Source organism: Olea europaea, chromosome 7 (assembly GCF_002742605.1).
Source record: "Olea europaea var. sylvestris chromosome 7, O_europaea_v1, whole genome shotgun sequence".
Classification (NCBI taxonomy): domain Eukaryota; kingdom Viridiplantae; phylum Streptophyta; class Magnoliopsida; order Lamiales; family Oleaceae; genus Olea; species Olea europaea.
In genome coordinates this window covers 20,343,339-20,368,237 of record NC_036243.1, presented here as the reverse complement: position 1 = coordinate 20,368,237, position 24,899 = coordinate 20,343,339, and the positions used below count along the sequence as shown (strand labels likewise).

At 34.9% G+C, this 24,899-nt stretch overlaps 1 protein-coding gene and 1 pseudogene across 3 annotated transcripts; one reads left to right on the top strand and one right to left on the bottom strand.

Moving 5' to 3' along the window:
- The first annotated feature begins 2,682 nt into the window (after positions 1-2,682).
- On the top strand, positions 2,683-9,345 carry LOC111397360 (CBL-interacting serine/threonine-protein kinase 3-like). 3 transcript variants are annotated; one of them, XR_002703231.1, is made up of 17 exons: positions 2,685-3,107; positions 3,270-3,354; positions 3,762-4,015; positions 4,233-4,295; positions 4,405-4,476; positions 4,930-5,037; positions 5,149-5,229; positions 5,584-5,637; positions 5,716-5,841; positions 5,925-6,014; positions 6,339-6,461; positions 6,560-6,670; positions 7,385-7,498; positions 7,635-7,691; positions 7,788-7,862; positions 8,845-8,983; positions 9,113-9,335. XR_002703231.1 is itself a non-coding variant. In XM_023024252.1 (16 exons), exons 2-15 carry the CDS (start codon positions 3,845-3,847, stop codon positions 8,917-8,919), a joined length of 1,320 nt encoding a protein of 439 aa, XP_022880020.1. In that variant the 5' UTR covers positions 2,683-3,107; positions 3,762-3,844; the 3' UTR covers positions 8,920-8,954; positions 9,109-9,345. The 3 variants fall into 3 exon arrangements, 1 of the variants encoding a protein (XP_022880020.1); XM_023024252.1 differs by lacking the exon at positions 3,270-3,354 and having other exon boundaries at positions 2,683-3,107; positions 8,845-8,954; positions 9,109-9,345; XR_002703230.1 differs by lacking the exon at positions 3,270-3,354.
- Positions 9,346-11,240: 1,895 nt separating this feature from the next.
- LOC111397362 lies at positions 11,241-14,410 on the bottom strand (annotated as a pseudogene).
- Positions 14,411-24,899: the final 10,489 nt, after the last annotated feature.

The window sequence follows — 24,899 nt, the reverse complement described above, 5'->3', positions numbered from 1 at the left end:
GAGGGTTTATATTTTATCTATTTTAAAAAAAAAAATAAAAAAAGTAAAGCTTTCATTTTTATTTTTCTATCTCTTTTAGTTAAAAAAAAAAATTACATTTTTATTTTTCAACTTACCTATTTGTTTTCCAAAAAAAAAATAAAATTGAAAAACGACGTCTACTCGCAAGCCGAGCTTGGCCATTTTTGGACGAGCCGAGCTCGAGCTTTCATGGGCCGAGCCGGCTCGGCTCGATCCATTGACAACCCTACCCAAACATGATCTCGAGCTTGCTTGATGGGGGGGCACCCCTATAGTAGTATAGAGTATCTAATCAAGTAGAATTTGATAGAGATCCGGTCAAGGTTTAGGCTTTTTTCTTAACTAGTCTATGACTGGATTGGGTCTGAATTGTGCTGAGATTGTGGACGTATAAGGATAAGTTTCAAGGATATCACTAAAAATAATCATTAATGATAGGAAGTGCTACTTCATAAACCTTTAATTTCACTTTTGCTTTGTAAATACCATTTTTATTACGATTAAACACGATCCAATTTGGTCTTGATTAAAATAAAAATATGATTGAATCGAGTATTAATAGGAACTATACACATGATACCAAAAAACATGATGTACCGAACTGTAAAAATGTTGATTTTTCTAGATAGATATCAATTAATGTGAATTAACAATTAATTTAATGTGTCATTTAATTGTGATATTATACAAAATAATTTAAAAATATAATTTCGAGTCTCTAACTAGAACCATGAAATGTTGATGTTAAAAAAGTAGTTACTTAACTAGAAGTGAATCAATCGGATAAAAATGTCCATCCTTGATTTTTGTGGTCAAATCCCATGCAAGTTTTCAAAGAATAACTTCAAATAAAATATAAAAAATGTACGTACGTCTTGAAGATGTGTCTTTGAGTAATGGTTTAATGAAACCGGCCATATCTCGTCTCAAATACGCACAATAGTTCTAGTCTTCTAGACCTACTCGTAAAACAAATTCTGATTCTAAATAAAATGCATTAGATAAAGGCAGTGTTCTAATTCTAAAAAACGTAGGCCGAGCTTTGGACTAGGCGAGACCTAAGTGTGAAAAAGAGTTTTCTTATTTTAATATTATTTTAATTTAAATTATTTAATAATTGAAGAAAAAACATAAAAGGCGAGCGGCGAGAAAAAAAGAAAAAAGAAAAAATAATAAAATAATAATTAGAAAAAGCGAAAAAGGTGTGAAGCGAGGTGTTTTGCTCTGGTTCCCTCCTAGATGTCACTTTTTAGAACACTGGATAAAAGCATATCGATTGATTAAGCCTATATTTGGTGGCCATTATTGAGAAAAAAAGTTATTTTGAACAGTGATTTTTTAGAGAATGTATGATTAAAAGTATAAAAAAAAAATTTGGTTTACGTACAAAATATTTTATCATGTGAACATGTAGTTGAGAATGCGTATGAGAATTAAAGAAATTTATTTTAAAGGGAGACAAATGGGGGTCTAAACTCAACTTTATGCCTTTGTTCGATTCCTATTATTTTCAAATTACATATTTCTATCCCTTATTTTCAATCACATCTTTTAATAAAATAATATTACACGTAAATTAAATTTTTTTCTTTTATTTATTAATCACATATTCTCCATCAAAATACTATTTTACTATGCATTTTGAAGTAAAAATTGGGGCTCAAACAGGATCTATATAAGGCCCTTTGTTTGTCCTGAATTTTAATGGAAATTTAGGGAAAAAAAATTCTGAAATAGTATTTTTTTTTTTATGAATGTGCGATTAATTATTTATGTGAAATATTATTTTATGAAAGAATATGTGGTTGAAAATAAATTTTTAAAAAGAATTAAACTACTTTGCCCAAAAATTGATGACATCCTCTGACATGCATGTGAATTCCACGTGAACAAAAAAGTCCAAAATAAAAAGTGGACCCCGCCATTGTGAGGGTCGACTACTCCCCTCTATCAACCATTTTCGATCGCTGGAACGTAATTGTTTAAAAAATGAGGATAAATCTCTCAATTTTCTTTATTCCTTAATCAATAATTTGTTAAATTTATCATATCGTAAACATGAAAAAAATCCCATAAATTTAGAGGCAGAACATTAAACATATTGCAAAATTGTGGCGAAAGGAAGACGTGAAAGAAAAAATATGTCTGCTTTAAAGATAATTTGAGAGAGTAGAAAATGAATAATGAATATATTTGAGACGTGAAAATGAATTTTTAAGGTATATTTATATCCATTCATTTTTATCCCTTGACCAATACACCTCAGCATAGATTCAGACGAGCAGATGTTGTCTCCGCCACGAATTATTTAGGATTAGGAACACGCAAATTCTTTAGCTTAGGTGGTTGTCTGTACTGCCTGTGGACCAATCGGTGCAATCGATGTCCCCACCAACTTCTACAATGAGTCAATGCGTGATTATCTTAATCACAATTATTGTTCGAATTTTATTCACGAACCCTTATAAAGATTTTTCAATCATCTTACTCGTACAATTTTATTTACACAATCATGAATGACAATCTTTACTGACATCATCATATCCATTCATTTTTTAAATTATCAAAAATTATTTTTTAAATCATAGTCTAAATTTTATCGACTCTAACATTGTCAACAATGTCTATGAATTAACATTGTACAAATAGCTTAATTCAAGAAGTTTCCTTCTGTGTTGAGTTGAGAGGAAAACAACTTAAAATCAGCTTATTATGAGGTCCATTCCTCATTAATAGTTGCAATTATTGTGAACTCTTGATTGATCCTTGAAGCTATTTTAACCTATTCAAATTCCAAGAGCAGCTCTGTTCTAATGGCTTCATCTTAGTTCAAATTCAAGAACATCCCTTTCTTCTTTCTTTATCCCTCTTGAAAGTTTAGTATTTAGCTTCCTTTTTTTCCCCCTGAAATTTCATTATTAAAATTCTCTCTCTCTCTCCATATTTTTTTTTGCTAAAGTTTAGAATTTTCTTGCTGATTTGGACTTGTAAAGAATTGATATAAATTGGGATTCGATTTGTTTTTTTGAGTTGAACTGCTGGTTTGTGCTATGATTTACTTGCTGGATTTGCTGTCTGAATTATAGGTTTGTAAGATATATATATATATCTCTCTCTCTCTCTCTAGTTATAAGTAATTAACCGATGATTGATTGCTTTTGATGCTTATTATTTTATTCAGTCTCTCTTTCTATAAACGTTTTATTATACTTTAATATGAACCTTATCTGTTATACTAATAATTGTAGGAGTCGATGGTACCCACCCCCACTAAACTCTTTATTACTTTTTGTTATGCATTAATTTAGTTTCTTGGGACTTGGGTTTCTTCAGGTGAGTTTTTTCCTTCTCATTTTTTTGATATTTTGGGTACAGAATGAAACAAGTACATTGGTTTTTGATTTCAAATTGCTTAAAATTGAATTCATTGGCTTGAATTTGTGTATTAACTTTGATAAAAATCTTCTATGCAAACTTTAATAGATTTGATTTTATGTGTTTTGATCGGATTGGGATTGCTTTATTCAGATGAATTCAGTCCTATTTTTTGAGTGAAGGGAGTATGAGAGGCACCATTAATTCGACCTAATTAATTTGCTCAGTTACATTGTATTCAGCGGAATGCTAATAAAGAAAGTAGAAGGGAGGAAAGAATTTACAGAAAGTGGATTCCTGGTAGAATGGATTGATTGACTTGCTTCAGTAATATAAAGCCTGAAAATAGTATAATGTTTGTGCAGAAAAAATTCTTTTGGGAAGGATACAGACGCAAAGTATAAGACAACTAAGCAGGAAGGACGAAAACTAACGAGTATAACACAGAATGAGTCAACCCAAAGTTAAGCGCAGAATTGGTAAATATGAGGTTGGAAGGACAATTGGTGAGGGCACATTTGCAAAAGTGAAATTTGCTAAGAATTCCGAGACTGGAGAACCCGTGGCTCTTAAGATTCTTGATAAGGATAAGGTCCTTAAGAACAAAATGTCCGAACAGGTCAGTGTTTTCTTGCTTTGTATTCATTAACTTTGAAGTTTCCTTATTGACTTTTCACCATATCTCATTATTAGGATCAAATGCCTTTTTTCTAGGTTGTTTTCTACAGAATATATATCTTTAGTATGATGCTTCTTTGCTATTTATAATTCAGTAATTAAAAAAACTAATTTTCTGGTTAAGGTTTGATTTTTGATATCATGTGTGTAATGTACAGATAAAACGGGAAATAGCAACAATGAAATTGATAAAACATCCTCACGTTGTTCGCTTGAATGAGGTCTCTCTCTCTCTCGCGCGCGCGCGCACTCTGTATGTGGTTGTGCGTGAATGTCTAACTGTGCGTGTACATATTTTTACTGCATATCTTATATCTCTAGTTCCTTCAGGTGATGGCAAGCAAAACCAAGATATTTATTGTTTTGGAGTTTGTCACCGGGGGAGAACTCTTCGACAAAATTGTAAGCCGTAGATTTTTCTAAGTAATGGGTTTTCACCATCTTATGTAAAATGCAATTGATAACCATGAGCTCGGGAGTTAGTTTAGATTTGCCTTCCTCTGCTGTAATGTCGACTTGTCATTTGCTGGACTGCAGGATATGCTGACACGATGAATGTTAGATTTTTAGCACATTTGATCAAGCTCAAAAACTTTATTTTAAGTAAATAAGTTTGTTTTAAAATAAATAACTTTTTTACTGGTTCTAAGTTGAAATGAATAAGTTATATGTTTTGACAATGAGATAAGAGTTACTTTTAGAACAAGCAACTTTTTTTACTCAAAAATAAGAAAAAGGTAATTTATTCAAGCATATTTTGGAACAAAGTTACTTAAAAGTAGCTTTTACCTTCATCTCTCTTTTTTGCACTGTGCAAAATGGATATGGTGTGTAATTTGACTTTCCAAAATGTAGGTAAATCATGGTCGGATGCAGGAGGACGCAGCACGGAAATATTTTCAGCAACTTATTAATGCTGTTGATTATTGCCATAGTAGGGGAGTATATCACAGAGATCTAAAAGTACTGCTTCTAGCAACTTCTATTTAAAAATTAAAATAGATATCCTAATTTGGGTTTTCCAGACATAAATCTAATTTTACTCTTTATCCCCATACGTGTGTAATGGTGCAGCCGGAGAACTTGTTGTTGGATGCTTCTGGAAACCTCAAAGTTTCTGATTTTGGATTGAGTGCTCTGTCCTGGCAAATCAGGGTGAATATGATGTCATGGCCTTCATATTCTCTTACCTCTGTCTATCATCTTTCACATTGTTTATTTTCCTTAGTAGCTTTAAAACGTTTTGTAATAAGAATGGTTTAATGTAAGTATCTGATAAGCAAAAGGGCATTAGACACTAAATTCTTATTTTCACAAGTGACAAAATCGTGTCGCTTTGAGATTACATAATTTTGAAGGCTGCATAGGACAATGCATACCACTCTTTCATTGAATATGCACTTTGGATTAATTTTAGTTACAAAAGCAAGATTTTTTTTAGAACTCAACATCTCATTTTTATCATTTAATGCAACCAAAATAGAATATTTACATAACTGATTTGGGCAGGACGATGGTTTGCTTCATACTACTTGTGGAACTCCAAACTATGTTGCTCCTGAGGTACAACCTTATACCTTGAACATATGCACGTTTTCCTATTACTTTTAGGCCTGAAAAATTAATTAACATTCTGCATAGGTCCTAAATGATCTAGGCTATGATGGAGCAACTGCGGACTTGTGGTCATGTGGAGTCATACTCTTTGTATTGCTTGCCGGTTACTTGCCTTTTGATGATCCCAACCTTATGAATCTGTATAAAAAAGTGAGCGTTTGGAATTTATTTCCAATGTTTACACAGTTTTCTCTATCATCTCTGTTTCATCATTTCTTTTGTCGCTTATCCAGATTTCTTTAGCCGAATTCACTTGTCCACCATGGCTTTCCTTAAGTGCAAGGATATTGATTACTCGAATCTTGGATCCAAATCCCATGACCGTAAGCACAATGATTTTTTCTTCTTTTTTTTGGGGGGATGAGCTCTCTGACATGTAACTTGTATACGTATTTTTGTAATTAGAGGATCTAAAGAGTGACATATAGCACGATCGGCTTAGCTTCAAAAAAAAAAAAAAAACCAATGCTTTCCCTTACAATATATTTGGTAGGAAGTACAAATGGGAAGTTTAGGATGGGGTTTTGCAGTCAAGAAGTCGTCAATTTACTTGTGCCTTCAACATGTTATTTATTTATTTCTTCTTCTCCATTGCTGTGTTTTTCTTGCCTTTTTCCCCTTCTTTTCATGTCTTAAGCATTGTGCAGCGGATCATAATCCCTGAAATTTTGGAGGACGAGTGGTTTAAGAAAGATTATAAACCACCAGTATTTGATGAAAATTACGATACAAACTTGGATGATGTTGAAGCTGTATTTAAAGACTCTGAGGTGAGCTGATGTGGAACAGTCAATGACAGACTTCGGGGCACGACTAGATTTTATTCATAAAATGGTCTATTGAATGCATATTCTATTGCCTATGACAGGAACATCTTGTCACAGAGAAGAGGGAAGAGCAGCCAGCAGCATTGAATGCGTTTGAGTTAATTTCAATGTCAAGAGGTCTCAACCTTGGGAACCTGTTTGATGGAGAACAGGTAGGAACTTTCCTTTTTTATTGACTTTCCAGACTTGGAGTTTATATTTAGTATGTTCATTTATTCGAGATCAATTGTCCATTAAGTAAAGAGGTAACTGACCGGTTCAGGAGGTACATTATTCACCCATACATGAACAGATTGGATAACATGCAAAATGGTAGAAAAGAGTATTATAAATCACAATGCAATAATGCATATTTAAAGATAAACGGTGAAACGTTTGAGAATAAGATGTGATGATGTTAGGAAACTTCTCGAACAAAAGCTCTAATACTATATTAATTTTTAGACAATTTCTAATAGTGTAACCTGTTCGAAAGAGTTTATAATCATTAGAATTTGTTAATGTGAAGAACAGAAAATAAAAGGTCTCCTCTCCTATAACTTGAATAAATAAATATTTTGCAATTTCAATGGCACAATGGCATATTCAAGAATTGTATGATTCCTAAGCCTAAGGCATATTTGTAGAATTAATAAGAGCATATTTGCCCAAGCTTTAATGTTGACTGATAAGTAACAAAGTGTAACGAATTAGTGTTTCATTGGTCTAGTTGGAAATAAGTAAGTTATCCAAACAGACACTAATTTAGCTGTCAATAAGAAGATGACAATTTACTATCTAGTTTAGGGAATTTTACATGCATATACAATAAAATATCTGTAATTTACCCTTAATTATCTGTTGTTTTCCACTCCATTTGGGTAAAGGAATTCAAGAGGGAAACAAGGTTCTCGTCCAGATGCCCAGCAAATGATATAATTAATAAGATTGAAGAAGCTGCTAAGCCTCTTGGTTTCGATGTTCGAAAGAAGAACTACAAGGTATTCAATTTTTTTTAATGCTCGTAAAACTGTCATTGTACAAATAGATAGTGCAATTTTATCTACCTCAGTGAGGATCGGAAGTGGTATTGTAATAAAATTAAAAAAATCTTGACTCCACCCTAATTGATCCCAGATGAGGCTAGAAAATGTGAAAGCTGGAAGAAAAGGAAACCTTAATATTGCCACTGAGGTATGTTACCATGAATGCCAATCATCTTGTTTATTTGAGTTCAGTTTTATGTCCAAGATTTGCAACAATTTCTTATGGTGCGATGTTTGTGATCAGGTTTTCCAGGTTGCGCCTTCTCTGCATATGGTTGAGGTTAGAAAGGCAAAGGGAGACACGCTAGAGTTCCACAAGGTATACGAGTTTGCCACAATTTCGTTTTACCATTTTAGCTACTGATAAAATTTAATTTTATCATGAAATGTCATTTTGTGTTAATATGAAGATGCTAAAAAATATGTGACATGCTAGCTTGATATTTCTGGTGTGTTCTCTTCTTTAATTTATTTCCCTTCGTAGAAGACACAAGGTTGGGGGCCATCGGCAGTTCTCCATTTCGCAATCTAATCAGTTGGGTTAAGGAGATAAATTTTTAGGTGTTATGATTTAAGAATTTAAATGAAAGGAGAAAAATGAGTTAACATTGAGCTGATGTTTAGAACTGATTTAGCGAGGAAAAGAAAGAGGGTAAATTTCCTTTCTGAGTGATAGTCTTAACTCAACTAAATCTTTCATCATATGAGCATATCTTCCACAGAGTGCCACTTCCTACTAGAGAAATTTCCTAAACGCAGGGTAAATTGTGGATTGTTATGATCAGTCTTGATGCCATGAGACTAAAAAATTGGAGGATACCATGATCGCGACTAGATGGATTTAACCGAGAAAGTTCTGCTTAAGTTAGTCTGCTTTGCGAAATCAAGATATCTTCAATGAGCTACTCGTCGCCCACCCCTACCCTTCTTTCCATAGCTGCTGGTGCAGAGATTGGTGATTCTTCTCAGGTGCCATCTAGGGACAAAACTAGCTTGAGTAGAGCAATGATTCAAAATATCAACAAAGATGTCCCAAGTTTTAGGAACCTGGAGAAGTCACGTGTGTGGGATGCGGGGTGCTTTAGTTGAACATCTGGTTTTCTTCTGGTTTTACAGACTTTCAATGCATTGACATCTTATTTGTGGTGCTCGTTGTGATATAAGAATTCCCCGATTTTAATATTCTTTCATCATCCACAAAAACCAACTTCTAGAAAATGCCATCATCTCTGATTAGTAATGGCAACTTTTGCTGATGTCGTTTCTCTTTTACTTTTGTTATCCGTATTTCTGGTGTGCAGTTCTATAAAAACCTTTCAACGAGCCTCGACGACGTAGTTTGGAAAACTGAAGATGACATGCAAGAGAAAAAGTAGTACCTTCTGTAGTGAAGAAAATGAAACTCACTTCTGGCGTGGACTACTTAGAAATCTTATACAGGTTCTGGTTCTTCATTCTTCATTCTTCATTCTTCATTCTTCATTCTTTGTTTATTTTGTTTTTCTTTTTCATGGAATTTTTCTCTCCAGCAGTGTCATGATAAAAACATCGTGCAATTTGTTTCTACAGAACTCGCTTCTTGAATCTTGAGCACAAGTTTTTCTGGTTCAGTGCTGGAGAAAATGTCGTCACACATTGTTGGATAAGATTGAGCAGCCTAGAGAACCTCGACATTTTCTTAGTATATTAAGGATTGTATTATTTTATGTTTAAGCTTGCGTTTGGCTGAGTGTAATAAATTGAATAATGAATAATTTTAATACAATAAGCGTTCTGAGTAAATTTTACAAAAGATTGGACTACAGATTACAATCAAACAACATAACTCATTTCTTAATATTATACACGTTAGTATTGTTTACTTTAAATTTTACAAAAGATGCTGGCTTAATGATAAAATCAAATGACAACAAAATGTTAGTAACAGCAAATCCTGGCTTAATGATAAAATCAAATGACAACAAAATGCTAGTAACTGCAAATCCTGGTTTAATGAGAAAATCAAATGAAAAGCTGATACAATTCGTTCCCCACAAAATGAACTTTTATCTTATAAAATCAAATGAAAAGCTATTGGTGCTTGACAGGCTGAGAATTTTTCTTACTCCAATGCTAGAACCACTGAATAAAGGCCACGCACAGTTAATTTGGTCTAATTTTTATTTTTATTGTTTTTCACACCCATTTTCACCTCCTTTTCTCAATTAAAAAAAAAAAAAAATGTCAAATGTCAAATATGCCCTCCTTTAATTGAAAGGTTGGGATGGATAAATTTGCCATATTTTGCGAGGACTAATAAGGATAAGAAGAAAAACTTTCCTTCTATAAATTAAACCTCAACCTGCATTCACAAACTTATTTTTCAAAACAATGATAAAAGTTACACTTTATCTCGAAATAGCTGTTCCAGTGGGCTTATGTCTCGTAGCTATTGGATATTAAACGTTTCTTAGGCATAGTCAAAATGGCGATAATGACACCCCCTGTTGTAATAACGTTCAGATCATAGGCATCAATATTTAATTTTTACTTCTGCTATGGCTGTCAGTAGCTATTAATTATTTCAAACCTTTGTTTGATGGATAAGTATATTCGTATGTAAGTTACACTTTATCTCGAAATAGCTGTTCCAGTGGGCTTATGTCTCGTAGCTATTGGATATTAAACGTTTCTTAGGCATAGTCAAGATGGCGATAATGACACCCCCTGTTGTAATAACGTTCAGATCATAGGCATCAATATTTAATTTTTACTTCTGCTATGGCTGTCAGTAGCTATTAATTATTTCAAACCTTTGTTTGATGGATAAGTATATTCGTATGTACGCATCTTGTCTTTAACTAAATATCGATGTTTCTCTATCTCTTTCGTTAATGCTTCTTCTTCGTTAACCAGTTTCCATGACACGTCGTATTGTAGCCTAGTATATAGAATATAAGGATGACTTGGTTTTTCGGGAAAGTAACTTTTAACTAAAGTAACTTATTAAACAAATCCAAATGAGCTCAAATTGTTGAGGTTACTGCGATTCTCATAATTTTGATTTTGGTCTAGCACCTGCTTGTGCCCTCCATCTTGGTTTCAACTGGAAAGATGCCAAGGAAACAATTAACTGAACAGGGTACCCAAAAAGAACTATACGTAGTCAACTTTAAATTTACATGAACAATTTTTAATCTGTGTAGTCTCTAGTTTCAACCTGAAAAATAAGTAATTGCTAGGTTCTCATTTTCATCTTGATCAAAATTTCCTCAGGTGTTTAAATTTTCTCAGGTGTTTCGTGTTATGTTCAAATTCTAGTTCCAATATTATGACCAAAGAAAAAAATAAATAATAATAATAATAATTATAATAATAATAACATTCTTTAATTTGTTTCCCACACTGAAGCGTTTCATGGTACGTTCAGAATCTAGTTTCTTTAACACTATCAGATATTCAATGATTCAGACAATGCTGTAATTGTATAACCACGCATTTTACAGATTCAAAAACCTTCGGTATGGCATGTTATTACAACTTAACACCAAAAGGGAGGGTGGGGTGGGGGGGTGGAGGTGGAGGTGGGGAGGAAGGAATGAAAACAAAACTTCAATATGTGGTAGTAGACTAGTAGTGCATAATTCTGCATCTGCCCTTGTTGCTGGAGAAATTTTGCTGAGTGATATTTAAACAGGTTTCATCATTATTTTCCTCCCAACCAGGGACTTCATCTTCGGTACCCTTACCGTCCGATCTACCATGATGCCCAAAATAGATAGTTTGCCAAGTTCAGACAACTTAGGATGCCTAGGAACCAGTAAAATAAATCCAACTTGTTGCGTTCCAATTCTGGTGCCTGCAGCCAACCTTGTTTACTCGGGGTAATCTTTTCAGTAATGGCGTTTATGATATTAACAAAGGCCGTGCTCAAGAAGTACCCGAAAGAAAGGGATAATAATGCGAAAGAAGTAGAAACAGACCTCATCCCGGAGGGCACTTCTTTGTAGAAAAACTCCATTAGTCCAACCATAGCGAACATATCAGCAATCCCCAAAACCCATATTGGAAAGAAAGCCATAAAAGACTAAAGGGCTCGGCTGGATTCTCAAGTGCTCGATCCCTTCTTTTTATCTCGATTAGACCAGCTATTCCCATCGAGAGAATGGAAAGTACTAGTCCAATGCCTACTCGTTGAAGTAGCGTGATTCCTGTAGCAAGTCCTGTGAATTTTCTAGCGAATGGAACGAACAAAAACTCGTACAATGGAAGGAGAATGGACATAAAGATCAGTGGAATCACAGGTATTGAAGCTGTGGGAATCTTCAAAGAGCCTAAGTAAGGATTCATGAAGTACCTTGGAGTACTGATAATGTCTGCAGTTGTGCTAAACATGTATTCATTATAGTCGTACTGGCAAGGATTGGCGTCATCCTTATAAGAATCTTAACTTCTTCGACTTGTGTTATTGTGCAAATTTTCCAGGGCTCGGGGTTGGTCCCGTCCCTAGGGACAGCTGCTTTGTCGAGACACCTACGTCAAAACTAAAATTTAGTTAGTAATTGGATGTAAAGTTTAAGAAATACCACAGGAAAAACAGCAAAATAGGCACATGATGTTAGGAGTAAATAATAAATGCAATTGTGTTTCGCACGGGTTAAGTCGCTAACAATTAAAAAGGGTCAGACGATTGTGTAAGGGACGAAACCTCTTGAGACAAAGTCCCAAAAAGGGGTGTTCTTTTATTGGCGATGGACTTTAAATTGGGAATGAAAAACAACGTGCCTCCAAGGGGCGCAAGCACACGAGTTACAGAAAAATGTTTAAGTCTAAAAGCTAAGGAAATGAAAATTACATATTCTCTGTTCGAGAGTTTTGGATTCGGTCCTTTGCTTCTGCATCCTTTCTCCCTTTTATACCTCATAGACGATTTCTTTGTGATTAACTACCCTGAAAACTGCTTGATCGTCCTATAACTTCCCACTTTCTTTGTAGTGGCCATTTTGTCATGAAACTGCCTCTTAACTGCTGCCATTATCTTTCATCGTTCAATCGCTTTCGATCGAATTCCTTGAGTCGTGGAACGTGATAATGCTACTTTAACAACTGCCTTGATAATTGCATTCCTTAATAACCACGATGCATTATATTTATTGATACCTTGGGCGACTTGAAGGTTTGGGCGAAAGTGGAATAACAGCTCTGGGCGACCGTATGACACTCCATTCGTTCAGATTCTAGGCGACTCGCAAACTTGGGCGATGGCGTCACCGCATTCTTGGGCCCCTTATTTGGGCCTTCACCTTGATTTGTTCGATTGGACTTCGTTCTTTGGGCTATCCGATTTGGGGATCCTTCAATTGGGCTTTATTCCTTGGGCCGTTCGATTTGGGCTGAATTTTTATGTGTCAACAAATTGATTTAAGATTGTGTAGGAGTACCTGAATTGATTGGTATGTGAAAGTTTTTCTTCAGAAGGATCTCTTTCTTTTTCGTCAACCTGATGTAACTCGTCGGGATTCTCAGGCAAGCTCAAATTTCGGTTTTGAATTGCGGTGATGATGACCTGTAATACCAAGAGATCAGGTATTGGTTACTTCGGGGTGTTGAAGACAAAATTTAAATGAATAATTCTATTTCTTTGATCTGCTTGAACTTTTAAACAAAGTAATTTAACATAGTATCAGAGCATACATAAGATCCTAAGTTTGAGTCTCTCCACACCCATATACCAAATGATAAATATTACCTGTGTTTGGGATCCATTAATTCCAAAATGCATTTCTCTCTCTTATTTTTAATTACACATTCTCTAATAAAATAATATTATACGTAAACCTAAAACTTTTCCTTCTTTTTTATCCACACAATCTTCATAAAATTACTATTACAAAATACATTTTTTCCCAAAAAAACTAATTATAATGGAGCTCAAACAGGGCACTGAATCAAGTTTTTACATGAGGTGGTTTAAAATGGTATCTATAAAAATTAGTACACACATCATAATTTCATTAAAAGAAAACAAATTTAGCATGCACTTGGGTGTGTGTTCTGAAGTCCTCATCTAACAATTTAAGTTTTTAGTTGATGCAACTCAAACTAGAAGAGAGAGAGAGATTATAAACTCTTTGATACCCGAAGAATGGGGCTATTGGCTAATGGTTGGAAGCAATAGAAATGCTTTCCAAGTGCAAGTACCACAAATCCAATAAAGGCAGTAACCAAACCAGTGAAGAAACCCCAGAACCAATCTTTATTCATAGCAATCCATACAACAGCAATAACTCCTATAATTGATCTAATGGTTGCACTAAATTGATAATAATTGAAATAGCTGGCTAAACCCTGTGAACCCTTCTGGTCCTGGTGATCAAATTGATCTGCACCAAGTGCTGCAATGGATCCTTTAACTCCACCAGCCCCTAAAGCCACCAGGCACCATGATGTATACAACATAAATGCTTGTCGACCCTTGATACAGGTCGATTCTGTGCAAGGATCAGGCTGCAAACTTTTTGAGTATGCTTGGATTGTGATCAGCAGTAGACCCTGTTGACGAAAAACCAAAAAAAGTATATGAGTAGGAGGGACGGGGAGAATTTGTTCAAGAAATGAAATCGTAATTGGAATGTTTACCGTAATTTCAAGAAATCCAAAAATCAGGCATGTGTAGAGCCTATTCCAGTATCTGATATGAAGCCTCCCAAGATGGTAAGTAGGAAAGTGGAACCAAGGAAGTTTGTGAGAGCGTTTGCAGCAGTCGAAATATTGAAGTGCATCACCATGCTGAAGTAGAGAACCATAAATGATGTGTTTGCGACGAATCCAATGTTCTCGAGAGCTCCCAACACTAAAGAGAACATACATTGAACATTATTTGCTCATTGATCTTTCTATTATAAATTAAGCCCTAACAATTTTGCTTGGTGTACATCAACTTTGACATGATGGATGATATTGTGTGAGTTGACAGTTTTTTGTACATTGATTTTCACAACATTCTTTCCAATAAAAGGTCAAATTTCCTACACATAGGGGAATGTCATCGAAGATGTCAACCATAGATGTACAAGGAGCTTAATTTAAGCCCTAATCTCAATTATGAGAACAATAGTAAATATATACCAAGATCAAACACACAGAGACACATATTCATAATGATACACTATTCCAGGAATATTGCGGTGTTCGACAATCGAGGGGACAAGTGTACACTATATTTAGACTCCATGCTTACTTACCGAAAACAAACATGCAGGCCCTGAAACCTCCTTTCTTCTTGTTAAATGTGGTTAAAGATGTACTGGGATTCATCTTTTCCTGCAGATAAGCAATAATTGAAGTTAATTACATTTTTCAAGAATGTGAAGAATCACTTATAATTGGTAGCCATACCATAATTCAGAAGCTCAGATAGATATCCCACTTGCTTTTTTACTTATGTATTGGAATTCCTTTGTGTACATTTCAATTATATGAACCCCTATTTATAAGTACATTGTAAAGAGGTATAAGATTCTTCTCTCTTTCAACTCTCTTAGTGCTTATTTTTGTGTCTCTCTCTTCTCAAGCTCTCTCCATCACGAGATTTTCCTTTATTTGTTTTTATTTTCAACTCTTCCCTCTCGCTTTTATCTTAACTTTTAAGTAACTTTTTATTTTCAAACACATTTGAAATATTTACATAAAATAACTCTTATTACGCTATCAAAACAAGTAACTTATTTTCAATTTTGATCAACAAAAAATTATTTATTCTAAAAACATACTTGTTTACTTATGCGTAAACGGCTGCTAGCTTTCTTGCTAAGAGGCAAAGAAAGCCTGATTTATGCTTTTTCTGTTTGGCTCACAGCCATACATGACCCTTTTCCGTGACGTTGTTGAAAGCTAATTTTTAAGTATTGGTTTTTGGCTTCAAAATATCATTGACCATTGGTGAATTCTTACTGATATTATAATAACTATTTCTTATGATCCTAGTATATCATAAATGTTTCAGAAAAATTAATTATGTTTCAACCAGGTGGGAGTTGGAACCACCTACTTCATGTCAAATTTATTCTCATTTTATGATCATCACGTGACATTACATTAGATTTCCAGCTGTGTAATGTTGGAAAAAATGAGTAAATGACTCACTTTTCACACAATTTTCGATGAGATCCGTTGGTCCGGTTTGGAAGATCTAAATTGATTTGTGTTCTTCTCCGTGAAAACATCGAAACCATATATTTACTTGTCAAAAATGAAGCTCGGGTGAATGAGAAATTAGAGCTCAAAATTGACCATTGAAAGATGATTTATGTGGGAAAAATGAGTTTATCCCATGTAGGAAAATCCTGAAAGCAAAAAGCACTTTGTATATGGCTACATATTCGAAGGGTGTAATCATGTATGTTAAGGGAATATAATCCCACATCGGTAAAATACCGAAATAATGACCAATATATAAAGGGTTGGGACACTCCTCTTAATAAGGTTGACTTTATTAAGATGGATCCCAAATCTTAACATGGTATCAGAGCCCATTAAGCTCTAACGAGCGATTCGATCCGATTAAGTCTCTAAAAATGAGCACACGGATTTCAAGATTGGTCTGCTCAAACGAGCCACCATCTTGCGGGGGCATGTTAAGGGAATATAATCTCATATCAGTAAAATACCGAAATAATGACCAATATATAAAGGATTGGGACATTCCTCTTAATAAGGTTGACCTTATTAAGATGGACCCCAAATCTTAACATGGTATCAGAGCCCATTAAACTCCAACGAGCGATTCAATCCGATTAAGTCTTTAAAAATGAGCACACGGATTTCAAAATTGGTCTGCTCAAACGAGCCACCATCTTGCGGAGGCATGTTAAGGGAATACAATCCCACATCGGTAAAATACCGAAATAATGACCAATATATAAAGGGTTGGGACACTCCTCTTAATAAGGTTGACCTTATTAAGATGGACCCCAAATCTTAACAATGTATAGCATAGAAGCTCCCTTCATGTGCGAGCGCAGGGGGGTGCAAATCACGGACTGAAATAGCTTTCGGACTTTGAACTTGTACGCGGGCGCGACCTGCGTATCGAACGTAGCAAAAATTAGTCCGTTTGGAGTGTCCACATTTTGCAATTTTTTTGTTTTCTTCAACTGACTTTTGTGTTTCTGAAACTGCTAAGATTCCAATGGTTACTGTAGAAACTGAAGTGACTCCAATGTTTATTGCCATAGAGTTAATGGACAGATTTAACTTATAAAAAATCTCATTTTTCTAGTAATTCTAACACACACGAAATACAGTAAAAAACAGTGTCTGCATTCTCTGTGAAGTTGGTTTGTCTGCATACATAATCTCGATTTTTGTAGTGTCGTCTTGGTGGTGATATTATTCAATTACTAATCAGTTGGCCGGAGTAGTATCTATGGCTCAGATCCTACTGATTTTATTGTTGTATCCTGGGAAGCAGACGCTCGAATTACATTTTAAGTAGTTACGGTGAGGGGGCGAATCTGTTTTAAAGAAACTGTGCTTGCGCAGGCCTCGAGTTGAAAATTCATTTCTTATTTATTTCCTAAATTTTATCTTACTTGTTCGATTTATAGATTCATATGCATTTATATTCTTTTTGTGCTCCGTATATTTTAAAGTTTATTCTCTGCTTATGTTAAAAATAAAAATCTGGAAAATTTTTACTGACATTCGATTTGGTAAGTGCATATACAGTGTTATGCAATTTCGATATTTGTAAGTGCAATAATCAGCATATGAAAATTCGGTATCTAACCTCACTGCAAATACGGTAAGCTATTGCATATACAATAAGTTGTTGCAGAAACGGTATGCTGGTGCAAATACGATAAACTGTTACATATACGATATGCTGGTGCAAATACGGTAATCTGCATATACGGTAATCTGTATATACGGTGTGCATAAATATAGTATGTTACATATACGATATGCATAACTTCAATATGTAAATTGCATATACGATGTTTCATCCACTACACATCCACTACGCTAATTCAAACCAACATGTAATGCTGCTAATGAATGATTCAATTAGTACTCGACCAAGCAAAAGATCTTTATTAGTACATGTACCGAGCTTCACATTTTTGTGGAAAAATCTTTTGCTTGTTTCTTAATGGTAAAGATCAGAATAAGTTCCAAAATATGTACCACCCTTGCTTTTTCCCGAGTTGATAAAAGTGAGTAAACCGAATTCTATACCCGACCTCTTGATACATATAGAGAGTTTTATAATTTTTGTTGGATAGTTTTGAACATAATCCTAAAGTACTTTTTCCTCGACTATGGATCGACCTTCTAAGTTTTTCCAGAGAAATATTAGGTAGCGCACACATGTAATAGGTCACTTTAATATTCCTATTATATATAAATGACTTTAGGAGGAGGAATTCTCATGTAGACTAGCCACGGGTGAGAAAATGTTAGCAACGTGCTTCGACAAGTAGACACAATTTTGACATTGAAACTGAATAATGGTAAGTATGGGGTTTGCTTGTTTCTTATTTCATTTGGTATATTATTCCTCTCGAATTTAAAGTTTAATTGTGATTTTCTAGTTCATTACATAATTATTAATTTCATTCAACACGAATGATAATGTTTTTTGGAGGTCAGTTATTATCTTTTTGTTATCCTCCTCCAAATACCATAAAAGACCAGACATAATTACCTCATTCATCCCAAAAGTTACACGAATATAATTTGGTAGGTAACTTCGACAAATCCATAACTGTGGATTTTTTACGACAAGTTTAACCTTATAAGAGAGGATACTATTGATATGTTTGATACATTAGATGAAACTTAACATACAAATAGGTATATGTGAAATGGAGAGTGCTAGATGTACACACTTTTGTACAAAATGGTTTACTTACACTCACAATGGGAGGGTGGGGGCCACATGTTGGCATTTTTTATTTCATGTGAGGCCCAAGTGTATGTGAGAGTAAGTAAAACATTTTACACAAATGTGTGAGTATAAATATCTCTATCGATGTGAAATAAGTCTAAACCGTTTAATGTGCCAATAAAAGTCACAAGTACAAATCTTGTGAATTTTGTATTGATTTTCAAACGAAGTTATTTGAACATAGTAAATTATGAATTAACTTTTGATCTCGTGTTTATCTTGTCATATTAAAATGGAGAAGATAATAAATGAGAGTTCGCATTAAGTTGAGATAGTTGTATACGGTATATTTTATATATTTTGGATCTATTTACTCACTTTTGAGGGCATTAAAACTTTCATTTTCAAAATCATAGTGACAAGCAAAATATTTCTGAGGGTGTTGGCTTTTTGATACCCAATAAATCTCGGGTTATGATGTTAACGTGGGTTAATATTATTTCATAGGTATAGACCGATGAATGAAATAAGTCCAACAACCAAGTCCATGAGCTACACCCGACCCAATTGTATTCCTTATGGATGACTTGAATCTTGGCCCGTTTACCCCTTTAATGGCCCAACTTAAAGCCTAACCCTAGAGTATATATATGAATATAACCCCATCCTCTTTGATATGATGATTGTGTGATTTTGAGAGAAGAAACTAGTGAATCCCGGCTGCCCCCCTTTTGTGTGAGAAAAAGGTGTCCAGAAGTGTCCAAAACGCTTGTATAACGTGTGCAATTGGTATTTCTTTCATAGTATACCTTTGTGATGTCTTCTCCTAGCCTTTGTGGCGATAAATCATCATCCCTTCTTGTCCTATGTGGGTAAGATTGTATAGCAACCAAGGTGAATCAATTGGTTGTGGTTTGGAGCCGTTTTGGATTGGTTGTTGGTAGAGAAAGGTACGTTGGACTGAGCCTGGAAAACCACCGTTTGAAAATCCTTTTGAGAGAGCTTCCGCAACAATTGGTACCAGAGCTTCAAGGTGAAGGTTTTGGCTTGTGAAATCTACCAGAAATCGTCCAGAAAATAGGCAGAAACGCAGCAGAAATCAGATCGAAGAAGTTGTCCAAAAACTGTTTAAATCAGTCTCCGTTTTTCGCATTTTCTGATCAATCCAGAAGGGGTTTGGGAAAACAAAGACCACTGGCGTGACGTGCAGGAGAAGGCGAACCCTGCAGGGCGGCGCGTGTCAGTCGACGTCGGCGCGTGGGGAGGCGCGTGAATCCCACGCGCAGAGAAGGAAGCGCGTGAGGGCGCGTGAGACAGAATTTGGAGACGGTCTTTTCAGACAGTTTGTTCTTTATATTATTTCTGACATTTTTCGTGTTGAAAGTTTTCTGTTTCAGAGTACACAGAAGAATCTGGACAGCGTTGTTCTTCGGGCGTTGGGGACTCGATCGTGATTTTTTGGTTGCTGCAGTTTCCAGAGACTTTAGGACGAATAGTGGTGGTCCTAAAGTGATAAATTCACAACTCTCATAATTTACGGACTCAGATAGTCCGCTCTGGTATATTGGCTTAACTTAGTTTTAAATTTCAGCATTAGCAGATCATCGTGTGGGTGATCGTTAGGATTGGGGGTTGTCATTACTTGGCAATCATTGCTTGTGCTAGAAAATTTAGGAATTATTTGCTCTGTTTTTTGAAGTGTTGAGTTTTGATTGCAAGTTGGTAGTTGATTTTGTGCTTTACCTGTCATATAGTCACTGTGTGAGGCTTGTTGCGTGGAAATTCGAACTTTTGTTTACATACCTTCGTGTTGCATTGATTTTCCTGTTAGAACACCTGGACTTGACCCGTTCGAACATTCCCTTGATCTAATATCATGAATCTTATGAAACCTTGGGAATCTAGAACGGTGTATATTGCAACCGTAGGATAACTTTGTGTGACCTATCTGTGCTTTTGGTTGTTCTAGTTTTTTAAAAATGTCTTCACGCTTTGAAGTTGGAATTTTTAATGGGAAAGGGGATTTTTCAATTTGGCAACAAAAGATGAAGGGTATTTTGGTCCAACAAAAAGTTTCAAAAGCCATAGATGGCAAATTTCTTGCAAATTTAACAGAAGTACAAAAAGAAGAGTATGATGAACTTGCATACACTTCAATTATTTTATACCTGTCTGATACTGTTTTGAAAAAAGTAGGAAAACTGGATTCTACAAAACAACTTTGAGAAAAGTTGGAGGGCTTATATTTGCTTAAGTCAACTCCTAATAAATTGTACTTGCTTGAACGATTTTTCAGCTTTAAAATGGATCCTTCAAAGGATCTTGATGATAATCTGAATGTCTTTAACAAATTAGTTCAAGACACCGTTAACTGTGATGAAGAGGTATCTGAAACGTATAAGGCTATTATCCTGCTTAATTCCATGCCTGATTCATATATGGAAGTTAAGAATGCAATTAAGTATGATAGGGATACATTAACACCCGAGACTGTCATAGACTCACTTAGGAGTAAGGAGATGGAGATTAAGGCTGAAAAAGAGGATAAGAGGAGTAGCGAGTTACATATGATGAGGAGTAGGATGAAGTTTAAGCAAATGAATTTGGGTAGAACTCAAGACGGTAGTGATTCGAGTAGTGACTCGAGTGATGAGGGTAGTAAGAAGAAGGGCAAGGGATGAGACAGGTCTAGTGGTAAAAGGTGTTACAGTTGTGGTAAATTTGGACACTTTATTAGGGACTGTCCCCAAAAAAAAGATAAGCTGAAGGGAAAGATGAGAGGTGAGACGAATTTGGTTGAGGGGTCGAGTTATGACCCCAGTGAGGTTTATTGAGTGTAAACCTAGTCACTGCATATGCATCTGTGTGTGATCCTTTTTTGCATGTGTGTGATTGTCTAAATTTTGTTGCATGATTATCTGCTACATTTCAATGTGTTTGATATGTGCATTTGCATTATTTTGAGACATTAGGATTACTTGGTGTAATTGCTTGCATGCATAGTGGGTTAGGATGCATTAGCAGTGTGTTGTGTGTCTTTTGGTGAGGTGGAGTATAGATGCCTAAGGGTACATGGTGGTTTGTGCCGAGGGATGTAGAGTGTGACATTTGGATCATGAGTAGAGATGTGATCAAATGTCTAGGATCCTTTATCTGGAAAGAGACCCTGATCAGGTGGAGTGTGAGAGAGACACTTCTATCACTTCTGTTAGGTGGAGACCCATTATCCACGTAGGTTGGGAGAAGTGATGTGAAGATAAAGGATTATCCCGTGGACTTAGGATCTATTGTGACTTGCCAGTTAGACATGAGTTAAGTGATCTCTCTAGTGAGCGTGGTGGACGATGAGAGGAGATATGTGTTCTCGAGGTGTGAGCAACACGGAATGGGATAGGATAAGTGTGGTGAGATCTTTTCTTAGGGTCATTTATGCATGTGTTGCATATGTGGTTGACCGTGGTTTGATTGACTTGGTGTTAATCTATGGTTCTATGTGAACATGTTTCTGAAAAGATCTGTGTGTGTTATCCTATAGTATATCGTCATCGCATGTGTATTTGCTCTTGATTGTTTACTGTTAAATATTTGCTTCTACTTGGGTGTTTTTTGACCTTAGCCCCAGTGAGTATATGGAGCAGGTATGGTATGTGTTTCAAGTTGGAAACACGAGGTAAGGTCTGTGATCCAATTTTATTGGCTACCTTGATTATGCAAGTGTTAACTGTGTGTTTTGATTGCTTGCAGATTTATTGGGCATCAAGGTGGAGATTTGTTGGGTTTTTTGATACCCAATAAATCCCGGGCTATGATGTTAACGTGGGTTAATATTATTTCATAAGCATAGGCCGATGAATGAAATAAGTCCAACAACCAAGTCCATGAGCTACACCCGACCCAATTGTATTCCTTATGGATGGCTTGAATTTTGGCCCGTTTACCTCTTTAGTGGCCCAACTTAAAGCTTAACCCTAGAGTATATATATGAATATAACCCTAGCCTCTTTGTGATGATGATTGTGTGATTTTGAGAGAAGAAACTAGTAAATCCCGGCTGCCCCCTTTTTGTGTGAGAAAAAGGTGTCCAGAAGTGTCCAAGACGCTTGTATAACGTGTGCAATTGGTAGTTCTTTCATAGTATACCTTTGTGGTGTCTTCTCCTAGCCTTTGTGGCCATAAATCATCATCCCTTCTTGTCCTACGTGGATAAGATTGTATAACAACCAAGGTGAATCAATTGGTTGTGGTTTGGAGCCGTTTGGATTGGTTGTTGGTAGAGAAAGGTACGTTGGACTGAGCCTGGAAAACCACCGTTTGAAGATCCTTTTGAGAGAGATTCCGCAACACTAATAGCAGTAAGTTTTAATATTCTCCACTCACTCAGTAAAAGTAAAGGAAATCAATCTTAGCGAGTAGTGCACTTCGTAATATCCAAATCTTGGCATTACAGTTCTCAATTTCTTATTAATGTAACAAAAAAGTATTTGCCAACATAAATCATCTAATTAGATGTTAAACAAACATCGAACGGCATGTAATGTGTATTTTTTGCAAAAATGATAATATACACTTTTTCACAATTGAGAATAGAAATGGAATTTGACATGGATATTTTAAGAAATTATGTGATTAAAATATGAGAAAATATCATAGTCTTAGAGATTTGTGGTTGAAAATAAATTTTTATTAAAAATTTATTTGACGAACAAGATGTAAGTCTCTCAAACACCACAATTAATTGTCAACCATCACCCTACCAATGTACAGTACGATTTGATTTTCGTATGTAGTTTTCATCAATGTACTGTGTTAGGGGTTTATAGGTCAGGATAGGTCTATGAAATAGTGGTAGCGGATATTGGAGAATACCAATATTTTTTATTTTTTTTTACTTTTTTGCACTAATGGTCTATAACTTATGATCCTTGCATAGAATCAAGATTTATCCTTTCAATTTTGAGAAAAACATCCCCATATGAACATTTGAGTACAAAAATTGGTCATTTCGTTCAATTCAATAGTTCATAAGTGGCATGCGCTTCACTTGTTCAACTTTTGAAGTGTATAATAGTCCACTAACTATTTATCAATTTTTACTCTTCTTAGTTAGGTTTTTTTTTTTTTTTTCTAAATAATCTTTTTCTTCATCCAACATTGTCCTCACCCATCCATGTTGTGATTGCCAACACCACCGTCGCTGCTACCAACTCTAGCTTATACTTAGTGACATTGACCTCACGGCTACATAAAATGATATCAAATACCGATGGGACTAAATGATTACTTAAAGTGGAAAAAATCCAACTAAGACCGTAACTCTCATAATACCATTTTTTTATGATTGTGTTTATGGTTAGTTGACTTTCCTTTTCATATTAATACATAATTTTTCTTCATATTGGGAAAATGTAGATTGTTTTAATTATAGTTATAAAAATCGGATCGAATCAGACCGGCCGATCCGAATAGTGAACCGGATCGTGGTCTGATTGGGGTGCATTAATTGATATAGGAAGCATAAGAACCTGTCAAAGGCTAGTTAAACCACTCAATAACTAATTAGTTCTGACAATTTTAAAAAGAACCAAATCCGGTTCAACATGAACCTGATGATTATCAAAAGTGCAGTAAAAATTTAATATCAAAATCAGGACAACAATGATTCGAACCTTGGATGACAACATTAATATTTTATTTCAAATACATAATGAATTAAAATTAAAATCTAATAATGATACATCGGTTGAACCATCATCCAGTGGTTGAATCATTAACCGTTGACCCAATGATTTCTTCGGTCGACTATCAGATCGGATCTAATAATTATGGTTTTAATAATGTATAATTATGGGGTCTTTTAATTAATAGTTTATATTATAATTGATCAATTTTACTTGTTTCGGCCATGATCCAATCCTTTGATTATTGACCTTTTGTTTTCTTGTGTTGATGCATGACCCAGTTTTTAAAAATTCATTAAAATTATTATTGACCAATTTGCCTTTTACAAAGTTGGAATTGTGCAATGCACACTCTATTTAAACGTTTATTTAGCTGGATTCTATCTGTATAGAGGTCGAGGGTTTTGGTGTCAAAATTTGAAGGTTAAGGATTTATTTACACATTTTATAAAAGTTAAAGAGCTCAGCTGCAATTTTCGCGAAAGTATGAGAGACCCACCATGACCAGAGTAAAACTAATTGATCATCAGCAAAACTATTGTTAGGATCCGTTTGATTACAAAGATGGAATTTGGGTCGAAAGAAAATGAATTTCTAGGAATTGAATTATTTAGAAATTGTTTTCCTTAGAATTGTCAATTTATTGTATTTGATTGGTATAATTTTTCACGTGAAAAATGTTGGAATAAAAGTGATTTTTGGTGTTCGTTTAACTTTGTTTTACATAAAAATTATCAATTAAATGGATAGATTTTACCAGTATTGGGAATGAAATTTGTTTTCATTGCAAAAAAAAAAAAAAATTAAG